Source organism: Crocodylus porosus, unplaced genomic scaffold, assembly GCF_001723895.1.
Source record: "Crocodylus porosus isolate Cpor-Errol unplaced genomic scaffold, CroPor_comp1, whole genome shotgun sequence".
Taxonomy (NCBI): Eukaryota; Metazoa; Chordata; order Crocodylia; family Crocodylidae; genus Crocodylus; species Crocodylus porosus.
Genome location: NW_017728947.1, coordinates 79893619 through 79914008, shown reverse-complemented (window position 1 = coordinate 79914008; position 20390 = coordinate 79893619). Strand labels below are relative to the sequence as shown.

The 20390-nt window shown below is 42.2% G+C and overlaps 1 protein-coding gene across 1 annotated transcript in view; it reads left to right on the top strand.

Moving 5' to 3' along the window:
- The first annotated feature begins 10980 nt into the window (after positions 1 to 10980).
- The window catches only part of LOC109320858 (centrosomal protein of 128 kDa-like), a 76767-nt gene continuing 67357 nt past the window's right edge, over positions 10981 to 20390 (top strand). The window contains exon 1 of the mRNA XM_019551138.1: positions 10981 to 11044. Coding sequence (XP_019406683.1) covers positions 11030 to 11044 — 15 coding nt within the window. The 5' untranslated portion in view covers positions 10981 to 11029. The remainder of the gene's footprint in view (positions 11045 to 20390) is intronic.

Below are 20390 nucleotides of genomic sequence, written 5' to 3'. Positions count from 1 at the left end.
GTTTGTTGGACTTCTTTCAGTAAAAGTACACTCTTGTCCCACATTCAGTTTATGGTTCACTGTAACACCCAGGTCCATCTCAGCCATACCAAAGTCTAGCCAATCATTCCTCAATCTGTATTTGTGAATGCAATCATTCTGTCCCAAGCAGAGGACTTTGCATTTGTCTTTGAGTCTCATCTGATTGATTATGGATCATTTCTCCAGTCTGTCCAGGTCATCTAGCCCTCCCTCCACTGTGCCTTTACCTACACCCAATTTGGTGCAAAGCATACACTCATTTCCATTATCCAGATCACTAATGATGTTAAACAATACCAGCAGATCCCTGGGGTGACCCATGCAATGCCTCCTTCCAACCAGACATTGAGCCATTTATGTCTACTCATAGGGCGTGTCCACACATTGCCATACGGCGATGTTGCTACAGCACTTTGCTTTACTACTTCCTTTTGAAAGTACTAAAGCATGGTGCAGTATGGGCAGTTATTGCACTGTGTGCATGACACACAGTTAGATTTTGCTGCTATGTCACTGTAGCAACACACTATGCCAGGGGAGCGCGTTGCTACAGTGGTGTAGCGGGTGATTATGTGTAGACCTGTGTGATGGCTATGTCGCTGTAGGATGGCATGTAGATGAGCAACAATGTGTAGATGCACCCATAGGCAATCATGATCCAACTGGTTGTATAACCATCTTATAGTATTTTCATCCAGTCTGTATTTCCTTAACTTGTTAATGAGAATGTCATTGGAGATAGGCTTGGGCTTTAGCAAGGCTTTGACTCTATCACATCATCTGCTCTTCCATCATCTCCAGAGCTTGACACTGTATCATGGAGGGAATCACATTGACCAGGCATGACTTGTTCTTGTTTAATTCATACTGGTTGCTCTGGTCACTTTGTCTTCTAGGGGTGTGTTTACACGTCATTGTATGGCAACTTTGCTATGGTGCTGTGCTTTAGTACTTATTTTTGGAAGTGCTAAAGCATGGTACAGTAAGGACAGTTACTGCACCATGTGTGTGGAGCACGGTTAAATTTCATTGCTACATCACTGTAGTGGCATGCCATACTGGGACAGCCTGCTGCTCCAGCGACACAGCTGCTGATCATGTGTAGACTCATGTGATCACTGCATCACTGTAGCGTCCCATAAGGTGATGTAACGTGTCGCTATGTTTCTGTAGGATGATTTGTAGATGCAATCTAGGTGTTTCACAGTAGATTCCTTGAGGACCTGCTTCATGGTCTTTTCAGATACTGAGGTTAAGCTGACTGATCTGTAATTCCACGGATACTCCTTTTCCCCATTTTTAAAAAAAAGATGAGCCCTATATTTGACCTTTTCAGTCATCCAGGAGCTCACCTGACCTCGCTGAGTTCTCAAAGAGCATAGCCAAAGGCTCATGGAGAGTGAACTTCTTTTTCACAGTTCCTTGTTTAAATTATGATCTGTTAATGATGTAGTCAGTGTAGATAAACCTAGAGAGAGATTATCATTATTTTACCTGTTATGTATTTAGAGAACCTCACTATTTTGGTCTGCAAGTCTAATAGTTTTTCATTAATGCTGAAAATAACTACTTCAGAGAAGGAAAAGCAAGGGTACTGAATAGTTTTATAGTTGTTTTCCAGATGCCCAGTAGTCTGACAGGGTATAAAATCCTCTATTGGATAGAGTTTTTGGAATTTTTTTTTGTAGATTGCCATATTTTTTCAGTGTTGGAAGCTAATCACAGATTATATCCATTTTTGTGGAATGCTTTAAATTTTAACCTGTACATTTTCTGTAGTGACTTCTGATCAGAGAGATCCAAGCCGTTGTGGTTTAACTTCTGACGAGCCCATTTGTGCTCCAGTGAATGTCGGCAGGCAGATGCAACCTCTAAATTATCTGTTTAACTACTGTGCATAACTATTTGGAGGAAATACAGTATGCCTATATTCAACATTCTTATTAAAATGATATCCTGAATTTACTGTTGATTTTGGGTGATTATTAAAAAAATAAATTAAATAGAAACCAGCTGAAACGCATAGGATTGTTTTGAATACTTTGATTGGAAGCAGGGTTCATTATAAGGGTGCTAGTTTTTTTTTATAGGTCTAATAAAATAGAAAGGAAATGTGCTGACAAATATTTTATATTTAAATTTTACTTGTTTTAGTTAATCTTTTTAACTCCTAACAACATGCATCCCTTCTATATATTAATCTTATATAGGTAGAAACGTAAGCATGGCCTAAAGTTGTCCTCATAATGGCTTCCCCCTAATGCTAACTTGCCTTGACAAGCTGTGACTTAATCTGGATTCTTCAGTATGAAATGATACGTCTACACCACATCCGAGAATGCAGCCATGAAAACACTCCCCACCCATTTCCTCCCACTCTACATGCTTTAAAAGCTTTTAAAAAGAAAGAGAAGAGAAAGAAAAAGTAATTTAGCTTCTGTTACAGTGGCACTGGTCACATGCCAAGAAATACACCTGAGCTTCATTGTGGCACTGGGTGCATACCAAGTAACAGCTACCTTACATTTTATCAGCATTTGGCATATGCAGTGTGAGCATGAGTGCGTGAGGCATGTTTTCATAAGTGTTCCCTAGCATTGCTGGAGATGACACAGACAAGCCTAAAAGTGCTGACAGACCACCTTCTTCAAATGTAAAATTATACCAGACCCTGAAAGATGTTGGTATGTTAAAGTCCTGTGCTTGGTAATTTATGGTATTGTGTGCCTTCCTACAGTGAAGGACGGTGTAGTTAAAAAAAATTCTGAATTTATTCATACAAAATGGAAAAATAGAAAGAGCCATTTCTTTTGGCTGGTTGTTAGTGCCCTAAACAGCATGTTCTTGTTCAACTTCTTAACCAGGGTTTGCTTCCCAAGCTTGTAGTGGCTGCAAATTCTATACAGGCAGTGTCTTTTGGGGTAGTTTGTGCCAAACACCACATGTGTCCAATAAAGAAGCTCAGTTGATTTATTTTAAAATTCATAAAATATTCCCTGGTGGCACATGTACATATCTGTATATTGAATCCCAGGCAGACTGTATAAAAACAGATTAAAAGAGGAGAATGCTTACTATCCATGGCCTAGGTAAAATGCACAAGACAGCTATTTTGATGTTAAGAACATTCAGGACACAAAATGGCCTGGCACCAGGTGCTACATTTCTTCAGACTCATTTTTAAATTAATTTTAATGCAAGCTAATTCAAACTTTTGTCTATTTTATATTCATCATACTCTTAGTAAACACTGTATTTTTTGGAGATGATGTGCTGTACCTTTCATATCCAAAATATTATATTTAATTTAGCTCAGCCTTAATTAAGGCATTACAAATGGTAGCTTCATGAAGTATATATATAAAATACAGCAAAACACAGAGCTCATTGACAGCTGAAATGAACTACTTCATCATCATCACCTCAGTACATCTCACCAGGACTTTTGGTTTCAAGTAGTGTAGCTTACTTAAAACAGTACAGTAGAGCATATTGGGAATCACAGTGAACTTGTGAAGGAATCTTCTTTCCCTCTTCTCCCCTGGGTATTGTGTCCTGACCTCCCCCCCTTTTTTTTAAGGAGCCAGTATTGCAATACTACTTTATACCAGTTAAATTACAACACTGGATTACTCCCAACAAAAACATGCAAAGCAGTTAGTCTCCAAACCCCAAAGTAGTTAGTCTCATTAACTAATGTTGATGGAAGCAGATTGAGCCACAGCAGTTTGCATGGCAGTTGAATTACTGTTTGTACTGAACAGCATACCAGAACATAATCAAGAAAAACATAAACTTGCCAGTAAAGAGTGAGAGAGAAGACGCATGCTATTTGCAGTGAAAGAGCTAAAAGAGCTGTGAAGGCCATGGAGACTGAACAACTACTAAATTGGTCTTTGTAACAAGTGCAATTAACCTCTTTCTATTAAAAGCTCAGTTCTGTATATTGTTCACCAGAATTGTGCCCCTTTTTTCTTCTAAGTCGGGATAAGATTCCATCCGATTATCCAGAGATTTGAATAGAAAAGACTTCTCTAATGTTTAATGAAGGTCAAAGTCTTATCCCTGAGCAGTGCATGACAAGATTAACTATAGCAGAATTTAGTCAGTGAGGAATACAGTGGAGTCCAGTTAAAAAATCATTACTTATAAGGGACAAGAAAACTCAATATAAGAAGAGAGTGGAGGGGAGGTTTGAATCATTGTCTTGCCTGGGAGCTAGATGTGACAAATCATAAGGACTGAAGTCCTCAAGGACATAGAGGCAGAATTGATACAGCTTACCAAAGGAACCATCCCCATTTATCTTGTTTCAGAGGCTATTGCATTTGTATTTTAAAAGCCATTCATTTATAGGAAGTCAAGTATCTGGCTTCTGAAACTCTTCTTTGCTCCCCCTTTGTTTGTTTTTGAAAAATGTCAAGGTTTTAGAATTTAACTGAGATCTTTCAATCAACCCCCAAATAACTCCATGGATTAGGGCAGTGACCTGGGATGTGGAAAAGGCTGCTTTGATTTCGTCTCATCTTTCTCTGATTCAGAGCAAGAATCTGAACCTAAGATCCCAGATCTCCAGTGAGGGTATTGGCTGTTCTGGTGTATATTCATATGCTTGTGTCACTCTCTCACTTTAACCACTAATTTTGATGCATAACTTTTCCATTGTGAAAGATGTTGTGCTGAAATGTTATTGTGATGAAGTGGTAATGTGTAACCAAAAAATGTGTTGGAAAATTCATTACTAGTACTATTAATTAATGGCAGGAGCCTGATAGTGATTATATATTACTTGTTCCAGATACTTCAATCACATTTTGTGACTATAGTTTTGAGTGTTCCCCTTTCATCTCCTAGAATGTCAGAATGCCGGATATGAAAAATCTAATAAGAAATGAAACTCTAAAGTGAAAACAAGTTTTTCTTTCTTTAAATACTTGTGTGTTTAGTTGGAAGGTAAAATTTAATTACTGTTATTTTCTGATTATCTCTTGACTAAGAAAATGGCCTCTTCATGCTTCTGTTAATTAGACAACAACCTCCCACTGATAGGCAGGTGAAAAGATGGTATAAAGCCTCCTTTGCCACATACACCTATTTCTGTACTAAGCAAAGTCTGAGTAAAATGGTAATATAGCCTTTGATTTTGTCTGTATTAAAAGTTGTTACCAAAGTGCTGAAGCCAAGACTCAGATACTTTGTATTTACATTCACCATAAACACACTCATGTTACGTGAATTATTTTGTTTCCATGTCTTGAAAGGCTCTATTCCTCAATGACACTATGATGAGCAGGTAGAATATTGAGTAGAAGCAGTACCATACCTAGACTCCTGGCAGCCCAAATTAACTTTTAGTATTGGGCCCCCCTTCACCAGAGATAATGATAATAAAGATTGGACAATGAAAAAAAATTACCATTTCATAGATCTCATATACATTAGGGCTGGAAGGGACCTCGGAAGATTGAGTCCAGTCCTCTGCCCCGGGGCAGGAAGTCAACTGGGGTCATAGGATCCCAGCAAGATAAACATCCAAATGTCTCTTGAAGACGTTCAAAGTAGGTGCGTGAACCACCTCCAGTGGCAGGCTATTCCAAACCTTGGGGGCTTGGACAGTAAAGAAATTCTTTCTTATGTCCAGCCTGAAATGGTCTTGCAGGAGTTTATAACTGTTAAACCTTGTCATCCCTTGGGGCACCCTGGTGAACAGTTGTTCCCCCAGGTCCTATTGCACACCCTGGTGTATTTATAGGCTGTCATCAGATCGCCCCTGAGCCTGTACTTTTCCAGGCTGAATAGCCCCATGGCTCTCAGCCTGTTGCTGTAAGGTCTTTTTTCCTGACCTCTGATCATGCATGTGGCTCTCCTCTGCACTCTCTCAAGCTTCTCCACATCCTTCTTAAATTGTGCCCAAAACTGGACGCAGTACTCCAGCTGCAGCCTCACCAAGGCCGAGTACAATGGGAGAATGACATCTTAGGATCTGGATGCAAGCCAGCGTTTTGCTCGCTTTACTAGCTGCAGCATCACATTGAAGGCTTATGGTCATCTTGTGGTCAATCATGACTCCCAAGTCGCTTTCATCTGTAGTGCTAGCCAGTGTAGTAGTGCCGAGCCTATGAGGATGCCGCAGGTTTTTCTTTCAAAGGTGGAGAGCCTTGCATTTTTCGGTGTTAAACACCATCAGGTTCTCATCCGCCCATTTCCTGAGGCTGTCGAAGTCAGCCTGGATCACCCTCCTGTCCTCAGGTGTGGATGCTTTACCCCAAAGTTTGGTATCATCAGCAAACTTGGCTAGTTCGCGTCTGACTCCAATGTCCACATCATTAATGGAGATATTGAACAAGGACAGAGACTTGGGGGACCCCACTGGTCACAGGGCACCATGACAATTGACTTCTATCAACCACCAACCGCTGGGTCCGACCAAGGAGCCAGTTTCCCAGCCAGCGGACCCGAGGCTGCAGTTGGCCAGTTTTACCAAGAGGTGATCGTGGGATACCAGATTGAAGGCTTTTTTAAAGTCAATATATATGACATCATTGAAGGCTTTTTTAAAGTTGAGATATACAACATCATTTTCAGGCCCCCTTTCTGGCCAGGCCCCAGGCAGCTGCCTGGTTCACGCATGCCCATGTCCAGCTATGCATAGAAGATACAATATTAAAATCAGTAGCATTTTGTAAAGTTCCTAAGAGCAGGACAACAGAAAAGGCCCTTCACTACTACCGTCTCACAGTAGAAGTGTGGGTATATTGAGGGAAATGCTCTCTATTATGGACTTAAGGGATACTCTCTGAAATCTTGCCTTTGTGCACACTGGCTATGTGGTGCTAGTCTACTTTATTTTCCACACCTCTGTTTTTCTTTATCTCTGATACCAAAGATTGAGTGTATGCTGTGAACTTTTAATGTAGCTATTGTCTTTGATTCTCACGGTAACAGAAGGGAGATGATTTGAGTCACTCTCAAGTGCTCATCTCTGGACTTTGATTTCTGGGATATAACAGAAATAGCAAGATGAATGGGAAATACGATTGGACTCCTTGAAGCATTTGTCTCTCATGCTTTAGTTAAGGTATTCCTTGCCTAGTCTTAGAGTGAGGATCTTTCCTTAGAGGAAGACACTCTACAATTAGTCAGTGGTTTTACTGTTCTTTGACTGGTCTAGAATAGTCCATTCTATCACTTTCTCTGCAGAATCAGTTTCAGTAGACTGTCCCAGGGATAGAAACAAATTTGGGGATTTGAATTGAGTTGTGATTAAATATCTGATCTGTCCCAGTGTGAGAAGCAAGGATTTCTTAGGGTAGTATCTTTTATTGATCTAACTATATAGTTTGGATAGAGTCAGACAAGTTTTCAAATGCAAAACATTGTTCATCAGGTCTGACCAGAAGCCAGGCACAGCATAGTAAAAAAACAGGTGTAGGAGGGTGTGAGACAAATTGTCAGAGGTACTAGGCATGCAGTTAGCAGAAGAAAAGGTGATTATTGGGAGATCAAGGCCTATCAAAAGACAGGAATGTCATTCCTACCTTTCACATGTGGAAAGAATTCTGGAGCTAGGTAAACTTATAATGTGCTGCAAAATCGATATCAGTGTTTAGTCCTTGGTTCTTAGTTTCCAACCATCTTATGAGTTTTTGCTTCCAAGTTCTCTCTTAAATATGTTGGGTGGATATCCTTTGAGCATAAAGGTAGTGAGAAGAAATGGTTGTTCTGGGAGAAGTGTGCTCCTAAAGGTGTAAATAGGTCTCTGTCCTTTGTATGTTTTCTGTGAGAATACATTCTGGTGTATAGTTGCTGTTTAGTTTCATGCATATAGTTATCTGTCCTCAAAAACTTTTTCCTTGTCCCTCTGTACATAGTGTAACTGTAATGCTACTAAAAACAAATTGATATTTTCCACATTTTGTTCTTGGTTGGGATGTCATATAACTATCTAACAGGGAAAAGGGAAAATCAGGAGTTGCTATTGTGTCTGATGGTAAAATTTGTGGCATGAGTGAAAAAAACTGACACATGAAAAATAACTGTAGCAGATAAAGGTAAAAAAGAAAAATATTTATATACAGGATGAATATTTAATAATTTATTGTGGATAAGTTTGGTTTCTTGTTGACCATTGAACTGTTAATGCTATGTGGTCTCTGGTTCCCATTAAGTCTACATGAGTATTTTGCACATCTGCTAATCATTCGTCCTTATTTGACAGATAGGTAGCCGGAAGGGATTCTTCAACTTGATGCTCCAGTCCCACTTACCCATAAAGCTATCAGTGCAACATAAGATGTTCCAAGTTAACGTTTTTCTTTGGTGCCAAAATATTGACTCAATCTTGATTTAAAGGCCATCTTTGGCTTATTTCAAGAGCCCTTGCAGCTGAATTTTTTTTACAGCTAAAACAGAAAAAAAAGATTTCAAGGGTGTATTCAGAGGCTAGGGGGAGGTTAGATCACATTAAAAATGGCCACCCAAACTACCTTAGTTCACCCAGGTATGGACTTTACACTTAGATCCCTAGTTAGGTCATTCTAGGCATGAACTATACAGAAGTTCTAGGAAGGTTAGATAAGTCTGAAAATGGCCAACCTGATCTAAGTAAACCCTACTTCCGAGGTAATCTGACTATGATCAGGTTGGCCGTTTTAGACCAGTCTAACTGTCCTGAACTTCTGTAGATTTCCGAGCACAGCCCCTGGGCTGGGAAATCTCAGCTGCTAGCTCCAACCCCAGAATTGTGCTTTCCCTACTTTCCTCCCTGGCTCTGGGCTATATTTAGCCCTCCATCCCCTGGCAGACTAGCCAGCTGCCCCTAATCCTTCCAAACCCCTCATCCCACAAGGTGCTGCTGGTGCCGGTTTTGCTGGTGTTTGCCAGTGCTAGGAGCTGATTGACATAAGTAGGGGTGGGGGGAGAAGCAGGTGGGATGGGAGTGTAGATTCACTGGTGGGAAGAGGTAAAAATACCCTCTGGTTCCAGGAGGTGGGCAAGAGAATCCCCCATGAGCTTCTCAGATCCGAATGACCCCCTCCCCCCCCAATCGCCACTGCAGACTGTCTGCCCACTCTCCCCTTCCCCGCATTCCCCACCACAGACCCCACCTGCCCCCTGATCCTCCCTGGGCTAGGGACAGACATTACACATCAGCCAGGTTAAGTGATCAGAAGCTGGTTTAAACCTGTAACAGAACAGATGTTCAACACAGATAAACCAGCTGAGAATGGCTGAAACCAGTCTGAGGTAAACCTGGCTGAATGTAGCATCAGACCTAATTGATTTGGCTCAAACTGGCTTATTCAATGTCTGTCCCAGACCCCTTGCTGATTTAAGATAAACCAGACACCCCCAGCATGCTGTCTAGGCTGAGCAGGGCTCTCTGCTCCACAGCAGGGCTGGCCCCTCTCCTCTGCTACCTTGCTGCAGCTCCCCTACCTTCCCCTCACCACTCCCTGCTAAGCAGGAATTCCCCTCTCCCCTTTGCCTTATTGAGAAGGTGCCTGTGTATTAGCTAGCAGACTACACACCGTGCTGAATCAACAGGCAAAATCAACAAGTAGCTGGTAATGTCCCTCTGTTGTTTTCTTAATTGGGAGATAAAGACTGTTATCAATTCCCTGCTGCATTAATCACAGTGTCCTGCGGGAGCCTGGCCATGCCCCACTCTGCTTCGTGCTGTGGAAGGAAGGGAGGGCTGCTCTAGTGCCCCCCGGCTTCTAGCCTGAGCAACTTCAGGCATGTGCCTGCATTTCTGGGATGTCTGTCTGGTTACAAAACTGATTTAGCTTAGCCAGGTTAGACTAATCTGCAAAGATTGAATGGATTCAGGCTCAGGCTTTTTGAGTGTCTGTCCCTAGCCCTGGAGTCTGCTTGCCCCCCCTGAGGTCCCCAACCTCCCCCGCACGCCAGCATACCTGATATTGAGTGGCCTTAGATTGATCTAACCTCCTCTTAACCTCCCATAATGTCAGTACACACTTCAAAAGCCATTCTTATTTCACCTCATAATTTTGAGTTCACACCTCAAGTTTTCCCAGACAGAATTCTGAATATCATAGAATTTTTATTCTAAGTTTAATTGGAATCTCCATAGTATATTAATAAAACCAAAGAGGAGTTTAAATGCTGTACAGAACTGGAATAGTCAAGTACAAACTAACACATAGTCTGTGAGTGCTATGGTGAATAAAGCAGAGTGAGTTCTCTTCAAGTGTGTTCTTCTTTCAGGGACCATTTTGATCATTTTTAGGTTCAAATGTTGCTCCTCTCCCTCCTGAAGAGAGGTGATGACTGCAGTAAAGATTGCAGGCACCTATACATGTGCCCAACCCTGTTCCAATGCATACTAGTTGGAATGTGTTGAAGCAGACTCAATTAATCAAGTCTGCTGGAGCAAATGTTGAAGACATGACGCTGAATACATGAGATGCTATTGGTATTTTAATTAGAGTGGCACCCAAGAGCCTCTGTAATTAAAATGCTGCCCTCCCCTCACCCCAGATCATGTGTAAAGATGCCGTATGTGTTTTATTTGTTAACGAGCCTCTTTATTTTCCAGAGATTGTGTCCAGGATAAAACTGAATAATCTTGTTTTCTTTTTAATCAGTTTTTTTTAAAGGATCTCTGCTCATTTCTAATACAAGTCATTAAAATTAGCAGGAAGTTAATTTGAATGTAGCTCTTTATCTGTGAATTGAACAATAGCCCATTCTGTGGCTTCCTGAATCAAGCTGTCTTCTTGTGGGATCAAGTAGCTAGCTTTTAATCACTCAAGCAGCCATGGTTGGCAGCGTTCATATTATTGAAACATTTCATCAGTTCACAAGGCATATATTTGTGACATTGCATACAAGAACCTGATAGTGTTATCTCAGGCTTCTTCTATCAGGGGCTAACATTTGAAGCTGAATTTAGTAAGAAGTAACTCATTTCTCATTGCTTTAAATGCATTATTTATTTATTCTAACAGAACTCCTGGAGAAGACTCTCAGAAGAGAGGAAGAGATGGGAGCTCTGCAGGTATATTAACTAATTAGATAGAGGTATCCCTTTTTTTCTGTTGTTAACCTTCACAATCTGAACTATTTTTGTAGCATAAATGATGTCCACAAGCAGTCTACCCCTTAAATCTAGTTATGGAAGCACATGCAAACATCGTGGGCGTTAGGGCTGTGCAAAGCTTTGGTCGCTGATTTGATTTGGAGGAAATTTGGCCTGACTCGGTGGCCAAATCTCTGAATCCAAATCGAATCAGGAGACCCATTAATCTCTCCAAGTTGAATTGGACGCATCCAATTTCATTTGGAGAGATTAGACAATTCAGCCATAGACACAGCTTTATATGTTTTTTCTACATACCTCGAGGTACCAGGCATGGCTCATGAAGGCTCAGATGGTGGGGCAGATGGTGTGTCCCACGGGAGCAGGGCGGGCTCCCCATGCGCTCGGTGGCAGACCCGGAAGTGGAACAGAAGTTCTTCCAGTCCATTTCTGGGTCTGCCGTGGAGTGTGCGGGGGACACCCCTACCCCCTGGCTCAGCAGCTGGTGCCTCCTGGGTCTGAGGGCACCCAGTGTCCCCCTGTGGCCAATTGCCAAGCTGGGAGTACACAGGGGGAGGGGCGGGGTGACCCGCACACTTGGTGGCAGACCCAGAAGTGGACCGAAAGTACTTCCGGTGCACTTCTGGGTCTGCTGCTGGGAGGACTCCCCCCCCAAGCTCCTGTGGGACTCTCCATCCACCCCACCATGTCAGCATTCATGAGCCACATATGTAGAAAAAACATATAAAGCTATGTCTATGGCCAAATTTCTGATTCTCTGAATCAAAATCAAATATTCAGATTCATCTGAATCGAATCAGGACAGTGATTCAAATCAGCAAATTGTATTGCTGTCCCCCGAATTGGGCCGAATCCAAATCGAATATTGCCTGCTTCACACACCGTTACTGGGCATGTCAGCATGTTCATTACTGCTCCATAGATACTGCACATTTAGTTTGTACTTCCTTAATTAAGTACTAACTAAATGCACAGTATCTAGAGTTACTGTGGAGTAACCCCAGTGCATGGTTATTTAGTGACGCTTACTGCTCATTACCCTAATAACACTGCGCAGTAAGCTATTAGCATGGTTTTTGCCGTGACACACCACTGCGCAGTATTATTAGGCTAATACATGGTAAGCATCTCATGTAGGCGTGCTCACTGACTCACCTCACAAGACCACACTACTGGGTTGCTGTCTGTTAGCCAAAATTGTATAGTAGAGGATACTTAGGTAGCTAGCAGTCTAGTTGAGTGTTTTTGTTCTAAACATCATGCTGTAGACAAGTACTCTTGTGTTCTTCAGCTAACAAATCTTAGTCTTTCAGGATAGAGAGTGTTTACACTTTAAGCTAAACTGTGCTGAGGTTGTTCTGCTTATCCTATGTTTGGGAGTAGGTACATTGATACAGTAATGCAGATCCAGAAGAAAATAGATCTAAGCACTTTTCTACAATAATGGAAATTCAAATACTTGGGAAAGTTACTTATTTTATGTGTACTTACAAAACTACTTACCTCCTGAAGTAACGTACCCATCACATTTAGCTGAAAGATCTAACATTTTGGAAGAAAATTATATGTATATATGCATGTGGACTGAAGAGACACAGAGCATCAATGTGTTTGAGAGGTGATTTTTTGTTTTTACTTTATTTCATTGGGCTGCTTCACCTGTTTGGAATATTTCTTTTTCCTGTGGCTTTCAATAAAAATTTCATACTTAATTCTTTAGTTTTCAGCTCGGCTAGCTTTATAAATCTCAGTGTTACTACTGCTTGTGTGCATGTTCTGGCGGCTGTTTCCTATGAAACAAATGAAACATTGAGGTGTGCCAGGTGTAGTTGGCTCCACTATAGTAAACCTTTACTAGATGTACAGAACCAAGTGTGTCATCCAGCACTGAAGTAATTTAAAATAGACTTTGAAGCTCAAACATTTTATGCTTAGGCCCATCATTGGAGTAGTATGTAAGCATACCATAACTGTCACCAAAAGTGGGCATTCTTCTGAGCTGAAAGGAAACAGGAAAGCAGGCAACAAACCATTGTGCCTAAATGGTCAGGTTGAAGATGTTATTTGAACAACATAGGTGCCCTACAGAAAATAGAGAATTGATCCTGGTAACAAGATACTGAAGGCATCAACAAGCTATAAAGAAGTAAAAGGGCTTAAATGACATTTGAAGACTAAATAGTCCAAAAAGCCTCTTCCTATTCCTATGTTCCAAAATAGCTGGGAATATACATAATGAATAGCTCTCTTGTATTTATGTCAGCAGCAGGATAATCATGAAAAAGCTGTAAGTCAGCAGTCAGTAAAAGGTGGAATAAATGAAGGTAAGGCTATCGTAGAAAAGCTAAATGAGTGACTTTTCATTTCTTACTGCAAATTTTTTTTGAGGATAACCTAGTCTTTTTAGATAGCGAGGATGAAATACTAGTAGAGATTGAGATGTAAAAAGCAGTAGGGTGGAAACAGATGTAATCAGTTAAAAAGCAAAAATCACTCAGGCCCACCTATTATACAGTTCACAGCTCTACTTTTCTTCTTCTGTCCAAACAAAAGTCTTGGCCTGCCCATCCGATAACTTCTCATTGGTTAGGCATCACTGCAACTCAGTATGGATGAAGACTTGTCTATATGGGTGACGCAGTTGCATCAATTTAAAAGATTTGCATCTTCATGACACAGTTCTTTATGTCAGTGGCCTTGGTGATTTTTTTCAGAGACTTCACTCTTGACTGTTTCACGAGTAATGTTACATCTTAATAATGTTTGCATGGATACATTTGCATACTAAATAATTTTGTTGGTTCTCCAGCTGTCTTTTCACACTGCTTTATGCCCATGCTGAATGGCCACCCTCTACTTCTCTGGGGCTTCTAGCGCTGTGGAGTCATGGTGACCAACAGTCACCTCCCTCTTCAAAAGCTAGTGCACAGCCTTTGTTTTTCTTGGTGGTTGCACTCAGCACACCTCTGGCCTGCTCTCTGGTGTTCCAGCTGGACACATGCTGAATCTTGGGTCTTCTTGCCTATGGGAAGAGGTGAAGATGCAATAAATCCTGGTGTCCAGGCATAGAAACTTGAAGTTGTATATCATCATAATGGCAATGGCTATGCAGGCCACAAGTTGGATGGCACAAAGTGCTGCATTAAGATAAAGGATTTGAAAATGATTTACAAGTATATTAAAAATAAAAACAGCATGTCTAGCAATAATTCCATGAAGAATTTGAGAAGACTTTAACATGGGACACGGGTGGAAACCCTGTGCTTTTTCTCAGATCTGGTCAACAAGCCAGAGAATGCTGAGGAACATAAGACTGTCAACTCTTTCCAAGAGAATGTGCCAGAAAGCCAGTAGCTTTTTGCTTTGCAGGATACCAACTGACAACCCACACAAATGGACCTGGGCACCTGGCCTGCATCCCTGTTCCCACTCATCCTTCCGCCCCTGAGAACACTCAGGCTCCTAGCAGTATTGCTGAGGATATGCCAGTAAGTATCCTTCTATTTGTCTTCATTATAAGTGAAATTAAACATTATAAGATCAGATTCATTATAAACTGAAATTAACAGCTGGCATTTTTTCCCTGGTGCTAAACTTCTCCATCTTGGTTGAATATGAGTAGGCATTGTTTCTGAGAAACTGCTTCCCTTCACATATGCAAAATGGCAATGGCTGCAAGGCAAAATATCTCTACCATGTCCCCCAAAGCCCCTTTCTTTTCCTGGCACCTTCACCTGTCCTCCTGACTGACACACTTTCCAGTACTGTATGTCCAGTACTATGACCTTGCTGCATTCTGCTTCTTAGCTGAGTGCCTTCATCCTAGTACTGAGCTTTCTGTCCCTCCCCATGCTATACTTGTGCTGAGATCCTACGAATCCCTTGCCATAGAAATGTGTTTGAGAACTGATCTATTTATGGCTTTATTACAAAGTCTATTCTACATTTTCATCACGCAGGGAATGAATTCAGAAAATTAGTGTAAGTTTTATCAGTAAAAAATTCATCAAAGTGTTTTTCACTAAAATCTTAGCAAGTTTTATACCAAGATAAATTTCAAGTTTCACCAGTTAAAAGAGCCTTTCTTCTCAGTGTAGTTTTGGTTTGCTACAAGCTATATAGTGTAGTATTATTCAAAGTAAAAGCAGACAGCATCCTGCAAGACGGAAATCACAAAACACAAATAATGTTACCGCCTAAATGCCTAAAACTCATTGAAAAACAACATTAATGCCACAACTTGTACCACTTTCCCTGAGGGCATAAACTGGACTTTTAAATATGTAAAGTGCTCTAGTGTGTATGTAAAACTGCAAAAGAGGGTTTTTGGGGGTTTTTTTAAACTGGTTCTCAAGTACATGGCTCTGCTTTTTCAGACACAGACAGTGCCTACACATGAGTGCCAAGGCTGCTCCAACATGTGTTGGAGCAGACTCAGTTAATTACTCAACTCCTGTGTTAAGCAACCTCCTGTGTCTCATGTATCAGTGTCCCCATGCTTAAAAATGGTGGTGGGGGCACTTGAACTAAAGCTTATCAAATGAGCTTTAGTTCAAGTGCCCCCACCACCATTTTTAAGTGTGGGAGTGTTTATACAGGAGACATAGAGGCACTTTAATTAGAGCGCCTCTCGGAGCCATTCTAATTAAAGCACCACCCCCCATACCTGCAGAGCTTGTGTTAAAAGTGCCCAGAATGTCAAGAGGTACTGTTCTACTAAGTATTGAGTAAGGTTGAGTAAGTTGCATGTTATACTTGGACCATACTAAGAGAACTTAATGCGAGCTTCTTCATGTTAAAGCTCATTAACTCATGTAAAGTGTCTTCTTCGCATCTCAGAGTTATGCCACTTCAAGTGAGGGTTAAACTCTGGGCTGTGCTAACTAGCTTGTGTTAGGGTAATTTTAGTCTGCTCTACAGATATAAAATAAACAATATGAAATCCTCCAGCTTCCCAGGATGCACTGCTTTCAGCCCCTCCACCCCCACCCAGAGCATGAATACAGCCCCAGTGTCCTGGCTCATAGCTACATTCCTGCCTACAAGCCCTCTAGTGGCAAGTCAGAGCTGTGCAGGCAAGAAATGGTATTAGGGTATTGACCCTTAGAGTACCAACTGCTCAGAACACATTCTAACACCATAATATTCCACAGATTTAATATGGTCTGAGTGTAAAGTGTAACTTCACCTGAACAGTGGTGCATAGTGCAAATATTAAATTTCATTCTTGTTTCATCATGTGAATCAGGGACAGGACCACCAATGTTGGGACCACCTCTACAAGCTCAAATACAGTTACTAAGCAGATCCTATCAGAACCTCTCATGTGGCCATAGCCCAGCTATACTGTTTAATTAGACACTTGGTCCCATGCAGCCTTCACATGAAATGAGATACAGCAGACCATCAATACAGCATCCAAAAGGAAAGCTGCAAAAGGACCTATTATTTTCAGGTTTCTCAAGTCTGGAAAGATACACTAGAGAAAGTACATCCCAAAATTATGAGATAAGAAATATTTGTTATCTTTGCTACAAAGAAAACTGAATGATAACCACCTCTTTACTTTTTTATTGCAGTGTCTGCAATATGCAGAACTTGAAGGACTCACCACTGCCAGATATCTACTTGGGAGTAGAAAAATAGAACTGAAGAGGAGCTATTTATAGAGCTTTTAGAGGCCTATACAAAAAATGGAAGGGTAGCTCAGTAATGTAGCTCCTTCTGAAGCATTCTGAGGCAACAAAAGGATAAAGACAGATGAACTAAAGAAAAAGACTGAGGGTCCAAGAAAGAGAACATTGCAGTAACTAGGGAGCTAGCAGAGAAGACTTTTAATTTGACTGGAGCTGGTGGTAAAGAGCCTTGCAATGACCAAGTAGTGCTTGGCTCTAACAGAGCAAACAGTATAAACAGGTGTGATATGAACTCCTGAATGCAACAAATAGGCAAGCACTGTTGAAAAGTATGATCCATCAAAGCTGTTTTTCATCATCATCTTCCTCTTCCCTGTCGGAACCCTGCAGTGTGCGCAACAGCTTCGAAGTTCACCAGTCTTAGTTCTACAGGCTTTGGAGAAGTCATCCTATTGGCAGCAGGCTTTTGCCATTTGCCTTTGCCCCTTACCATAGCTCTCCATCCTGAGGGGGAAAACAACTCATCATGTGAGCCAGGAGCTTTCAACGCATCAAACTCAAGTGCTGGGTTATTATCGTGTCACTTCAGCTTCCAGGATTCCCTTGTGTGCAAAGCGAATCATCAATAATCTTATGAATATTGGAAAGCTTAATTTCAGAATTACTTTTTTAAGAGCAGCACGTACATCCACTGAGTTGCAAACTTCCAGACATCTAGAAGTTAAGCATTGCAATGCTTAGTTTTGTGGCATTCAGGTTCTTTTATGGACCTTTTCTAAGGTCTTTGGAATATTATGTATTGGTACCATAGCCTGAGTAGGTTAGGAAACACCCAATTTCAAACACTCACAAAATGGCTGCAGTTCAGACCCTTAGTATATGTGTTCTTCTGGTGTATACATGATTTCCCAAGTTTCAGATAAATGATTTTTTAGGTCTGTGAATTGTAGTTTAAACTAAAGTTGCGGTTTGTCCTGGCTCTGGCATGAGATGTATGGCCAGAAGCCCGTTGGGCCCCATTTGACCCCAGGGACTCCCAGGGGCCCCCAGCAGGACCCAGACCCCGAGGCCCTGCTAGTGAGCCCCAAGAGAAGGTAGTCATAGCAGTAGCTGGACTACCGCTGGTACAACACCAATGGCTACATGCCACACCCTGAGGATCTCATCAGAGTCTGAGACCTCCCCCTCTAGCACTGCTGAGGTCTCCACCCACACAGAACCCATGGCTTTGGGTTGCACACAGACGGAGCCATTGGCTCTCAGCTGCAGGGGCTGCCAGGCACAGTTCCAGGCACTTGGGACTGGGAGCGTGGCCACCTTCCCTTGTGAGGTCTCCTTCACTTTGGAGTCTCTGAGGTGTCAGATAGAGAAGCTCCAGACTGCAGTCCAGAGACTACATGCCATCAGGGATGGCGAGCAGGAGATTGACTCCTACTGCCAGGCCCTTTACCTCCAGAGAAGGCCGAGGGTAGACCAAGGTCACCTTCCAGGACAAGGGAGGACTCAAGGATTTGCCACACTCTCCAGCCAGGGGGTTGGACCAAGGTGGTCAATGGCCCTAAGGCCTGCTGCGCCAGCGTCCCCTCCCCTCTGGAGCTTTGCAACAGGTATGAACCTCTTGCAGCCCCAGTAGAGCCTGCTGAGCTGCTAGCTCCTGCAGGCAAAGGAGGACCACTCACAGCTACCATCCCTGCTCTCCCTAAGATCACATGCAGAGTGGTCATTGTGGGAGGCTCCCTCCTGAGGGAACAATCTGCTGCCCTGACCCCTTAGCCCAGGAGGTGTTCTGCCTCCTGCGGGCCTGCATCCAGGACATAGCAGAGAGAAAAATATCAAAGAGATCATTCTTAACAAGCTGGCTGATGACAACATCCTGAGGGACAGCCAGCATGGGTTTATTGCAGGTAGGTCTTTCCTGACCAATCTCATCTCCTTCTATGACCAGGACAATGGAGAAAAGATTGACATCATATATCTGGACTTTAAAAAAGACTTTGATCTGGTGTCCCATGATCTCCTCTTGGAAAAATTGGCCAACTGTGGCTTTGGCTACATCACAGTCCAATGGGTGTGGAATTGGATCCAAGGCTGGACCCAGGGAGCGGTGGTTGGCAGAAGTGAATCATCATGGCGTTCTGTGACCAGTGGTGTCCCCCAAGGCTCCATCCTTGGACCTGTTCTCTCTAATATCTTTGTCAGTAATGTGGATACTGGTGTCAGAAGTGGACTGGCCAAGTTTGCAGATGACACTAAACTTTGGGGTAGATTATCCACACTTGAGGATAGGCTGGTGATCCAGGCTGACTTGAATAGGCTCAAAAAGTGGGCAGATGCAAACTTTATGACATTCAATACCGACAAATGCAAGGTACTGTACCTTGGGGGAAAAAAACCCCACAGCATGCTTACAGGTTTGGCAGTGCTACATGGCCAAAGGAGACCTGGGGGTCGTGATTCACCACAAGATGAATATGATCCACCAATGTGATGTTACAGCTGGTAAAGCAAGCAAAACTCTGGCTTGCATCCACAGATGTTTCTCAAGTAAACCTCAGGATGTCATCCTCCCATTGTACTTGGCCTTGATTAGGCCGCAGCTGGAGTACTGCATCCAATTCTGGGCTCCACAATTCAAGAAGAATGTAGAGAAGCTTGAGAGAGTCCAGAGAAGACCCATGCGCGTGATCAGAGGACAGGAGAACAGACCCTATGATGAGAGGCTGAGAGCCATGGGACTCTTCAGCCTGGAGAAGTGCAGGCTCGGGGTGACTTGGTGACCCTGAAGCCAGTCAGGGGTGTGGGGGCACGCCATGATCTGAGCACAAAAATGGAGGCCACTGCCACAATCACGCCATGATATTATCAAGCTAGGCCCGCAATTTAAACCAGGCCCTATACATGCACTTTTGCTGCACATTCACCACTCTCTGTCTCAGATAGTTTATTGAAACTTCTATTTAAAAGAAGCCATATGCTGCTCATATAATATAGGCACTTTCTCAGACCAAAACCTAGACTATTTTTTCATGTCCTTCCTTTCTCCCTACTATAATACCTGAAGGAACCCTTTTATATAATAGATGTATTTACTGATATCCTGCAAAATTGCATTTTAATAAAACAAAGATTTAGGCTGCAGTATAGGAAAGAATATTAAACTTCTAAAAGTATTACATTCCTATCACTTGAAAAGGAACTAAGTTAATACTTCCCTTTCAAATTTAGGACTAGATTGTGACATTTAATTACTGCCCTGAGGAGGGACTGAAGAAGGGACTGTACATAAGGAAACATGATCCCTCTTGCATGTCCCCAGCATATAGAATGAACCTGCAAGCTTACATTACTGATCCCTTGTTTAGTACAGTCTGTTTTTCCCACACTTTCCTTTCTTATCCTGGATCTGTCCCTACAGTCCATGGAGGGAATAGATCCCATGGTCCCTTAAATTCAACCACTTAGTTTCATAATTGGTAGGGTCAGAAGAGACCTGAGCAGGTGATCAAGTCTGACCTCCTGCCATGGACAGGAAAAGATGCTGGGGTCAAATGACCCCAGTCAGGTGTTCATCTAGCTTCCTTTTGAAGACCCCCAGGGTAGGAGCCAGCACCACTTGGAAGTTGGTTCCAGATCCTAGCTGCCCTGACAGTGAAGTAGCGCCTCCTGAT